At 45.8% G+C, this 2734-nt stretch overlaps 1 protein-coding gene across 1 annotated transcript; it reads right to left on the bottom strand.

Annotated features, from left to right (window-relative positions):
* Positions 1-1042: 1042 nt before the first annotated feature.
* Positions 1043-1675, bottom strand: dusp14 (dual specificity phosphatase 14). The gene has a single exon (XM_053321072.1). It carries the CDS (start codon positions 1673-1675, stop codon positions 1043-1045), a length of 633 nt encoding a protein of 210 aa, XP_053177047.1.
* Positions 1676-2734: the final 1059 nt, after the last annotated feature.

Below are 2734 nucleotides of genomic sequence, written 5' to 3'. Positions count from 1 at the left end.
CCCTACTATTATATTGGTAAACAGTAATTTTGTGGTGTGTAGAGCGCAAACACTAAATTGAAAGTTTCAACCGCTAGACATCAGCAAAAGTAGGACTTTCAGCCTGTGTGACATTACTCTTCAGGCTAGTTTACCATCGGAAGTGTTTCCTGAAATGCACTGCTGTTTCTGAAACCTCCACCGAATATGGACACAAGGCAAAAACAGTGGGATAGAAAATATTCATCTATCATAAAGCTACCAGTTCCCTTGAGGCAGTGGACATTTTTTTTAAATACAGCATCAAATAGCACTACAATAACATAGTGTAGTCACAGGATGGAACAGTCAACCCTGTGGTACACAGGAACTTTCCCTAAACCTTGACTCCCTAAAAGCTTACATCTTTTAGATTTTCACCTTAAAAAGGTAGATTTAATCATTTTTAAATTTTAAGTTAAAGTGCGCCATTTTCTTCTCACTATCAGTACGTTCCAATAAAATTATTTGCCTATATATATATTTTTTTTTTATCTGTACACTTATCTTAAATGCTACCATAAACTGAGAGCATGCTGCTGCCCCCACACTAAAGATAACTGCAAAACTGGCACAATACCGTCACATGACATCACGTCAGGAAAAGGACTTCAGTCACTGTCAGAGCTGTGGACTCTTGAGCATAGCAAACAACTTAACAGAGTGCTCCTCCTCACTGGGACTGAAAAGACAAACCAGCACCAACATCCACACTCTGAATGTTTTATCTTGTTTTGGTGTCTGACATCATTGTGGTCCTCGGGATTTAGGGCTTGAAGTCGCCTTGCTCCCACTCAAAGCATAAATGGATGGACGAGCAGCAGCACCGTTCGCCACCAGTGTTTGGTTAGACTCCCTCTGTTCAAACGCACCATTATTCATTAAATAAGTTTCACACAGATGTACACTCACACACGTCTCATTCGCCTGTCCAGAACAGGCGAGAACCTGCAGTCCAGAAGGGCAGAAGGGCTCAACTTCACTTTCCTCCTTGATCCCTCACTGTGGACACTGGTACAACCTCTCACAGGCCCCAGTATGGTGCCAGGCTCCTGCGGTCCCTCTCGTAAACATCGGGTATGACCCCATAGGGTGTCTGCACCATCTTAACAGAGTTTCTGCCGAACAGCTTCCTCTCGTATTCAATGAGCTGACGCCAGAAGCCACCGTTGGGCCTGATGACGGGGCGACGAGCTTTAACCCAGGCATGGGCTTCTGCCAGAGACACTCGATGGTACTTCATGAGGTACGCCAGGCAGAGAGAGGCTGAGCGGCTCACCCCAGCTGCACAGTGCACCAGCACTGCCCCTCGTTTTCGTCCCACGCTGTGGATCTTATCGGCCACACTGTCGAAGTACAAGGAGATGGGGGAGTGCGGCATGTCTGCCAGAGGGACCTTTACATACTCCATGTGAGGCCAGTTGAAGTTGGGGAGCTCGATGGTGGCGTTGACCACACAGGTGATGCCTTTAGACAGAAGCAGGCTGCGGTTGGACGCCACGTTCCCTCTGCTGAGGAAAAGGTTTGGGGTGATCTGTGCGATACCCCCCAGCAGGCTGCCGTTCTCTGGCAGCAGCCTCGGCACCGTAGCTGGCACCATGGAGCTACGATGGTGGTGATGGTGGTGGTGGAAGAAGCCTTGGCTGCGGGAACCCATCGAGGAATCAAGTGGGCTTCAAGAGGAAAATCCGAAACTAAACAAAAGAGAGATCTTCAGGAACTCGGAGTCATAGTAGTAGGACGGGACCAGCCAGACAGCTCCTGAAACACAACAACAGATTTCACTTACAATCTAAATTAAACATTTTCTATTTCAGTGTAGGCTGAGCACTCAGGCTGATACAAACACTTCACGAGCATGAGTAACATCACTGGTGTTTACTCCAAAACAAGTGTTTTGTTGGATGGCATCATGCTTATAGACACTTATTTCCTGAAAAATGTTATTCTGCTGTCTGATTGTCTTTAAACTTTAAAAGCCCAGACATCCATAACAGTTCAAGATCATTCCTGATAGTTGACTAATTCAGACACATGAAGCTGTGAGGCTGAAAGCCAGTGATCCACAGTCTACACTTCACAGTTACATAAAAGGGTTTTCATGCATCCTCAGACAGTGTTTGCCTCAGTTATAGGGAGCAGTCTATTTGTACTCTGTGTCTACATTCAGGTCGAATGGCGTTCGTGCTGCAGCTTGGACCTGCTGCACATTGAACCGTGCCTCCCTCTGCCATGTGAGCACAGACCCCCTGGAGGCATACACTCACCTCATCTCATGTTCATCCATCCACAGCCTCCACATACAGATTACATCTCTCGTCTGACTGGCTATTGCCACTGTTAATGTCATTTTGGATGGCACCAAACGGCAGGGTGGAATGTAATCATACTGTATGATCAAGCCAAAGTGTTCCGATAAGGCACTTCATTTTAGGATGACATTTCCTAAAAATCATTTTTCTAATTCCATTTTCTTTTCCCAAACAAGATGATGAAAATAGTTTTCCTCACTTGCTTTTATGAGCTGTAACGTGAGTATGAAGATGCACAACACATACCAGAGCAAAAAGATTTTACAGGAATCCTAATGTGACATTTCTGGCTGTATTGATGGAAATAGCCTCCTATGTTAATACTTAAGTTATCAGCAGAGAGCCCACAGCTCCAGGCGCTACTTCACACACTGTTGCACTTGTAGTGCGTCATCCACACCTTC

This window comes from Scomber japonicus, chromosome 6 (genome assembly GCF_027409825.1).
Source record: "Scomber japonicus isolate fScoJap1 chromosome 6, fScoJap1.pri, whole genome shotgun sequence".
NCBI classification, from domain to species: Eukaryota; Metazoa; Chordata; class Actinopteri; order Scombriformes; family Scombridae; genus Scomber; species Scomber japonicus.
Note: the sequence above shows the minus strand (reverse complement) of the source record. Positions and strands in the feature narration are given on the sequence as shown.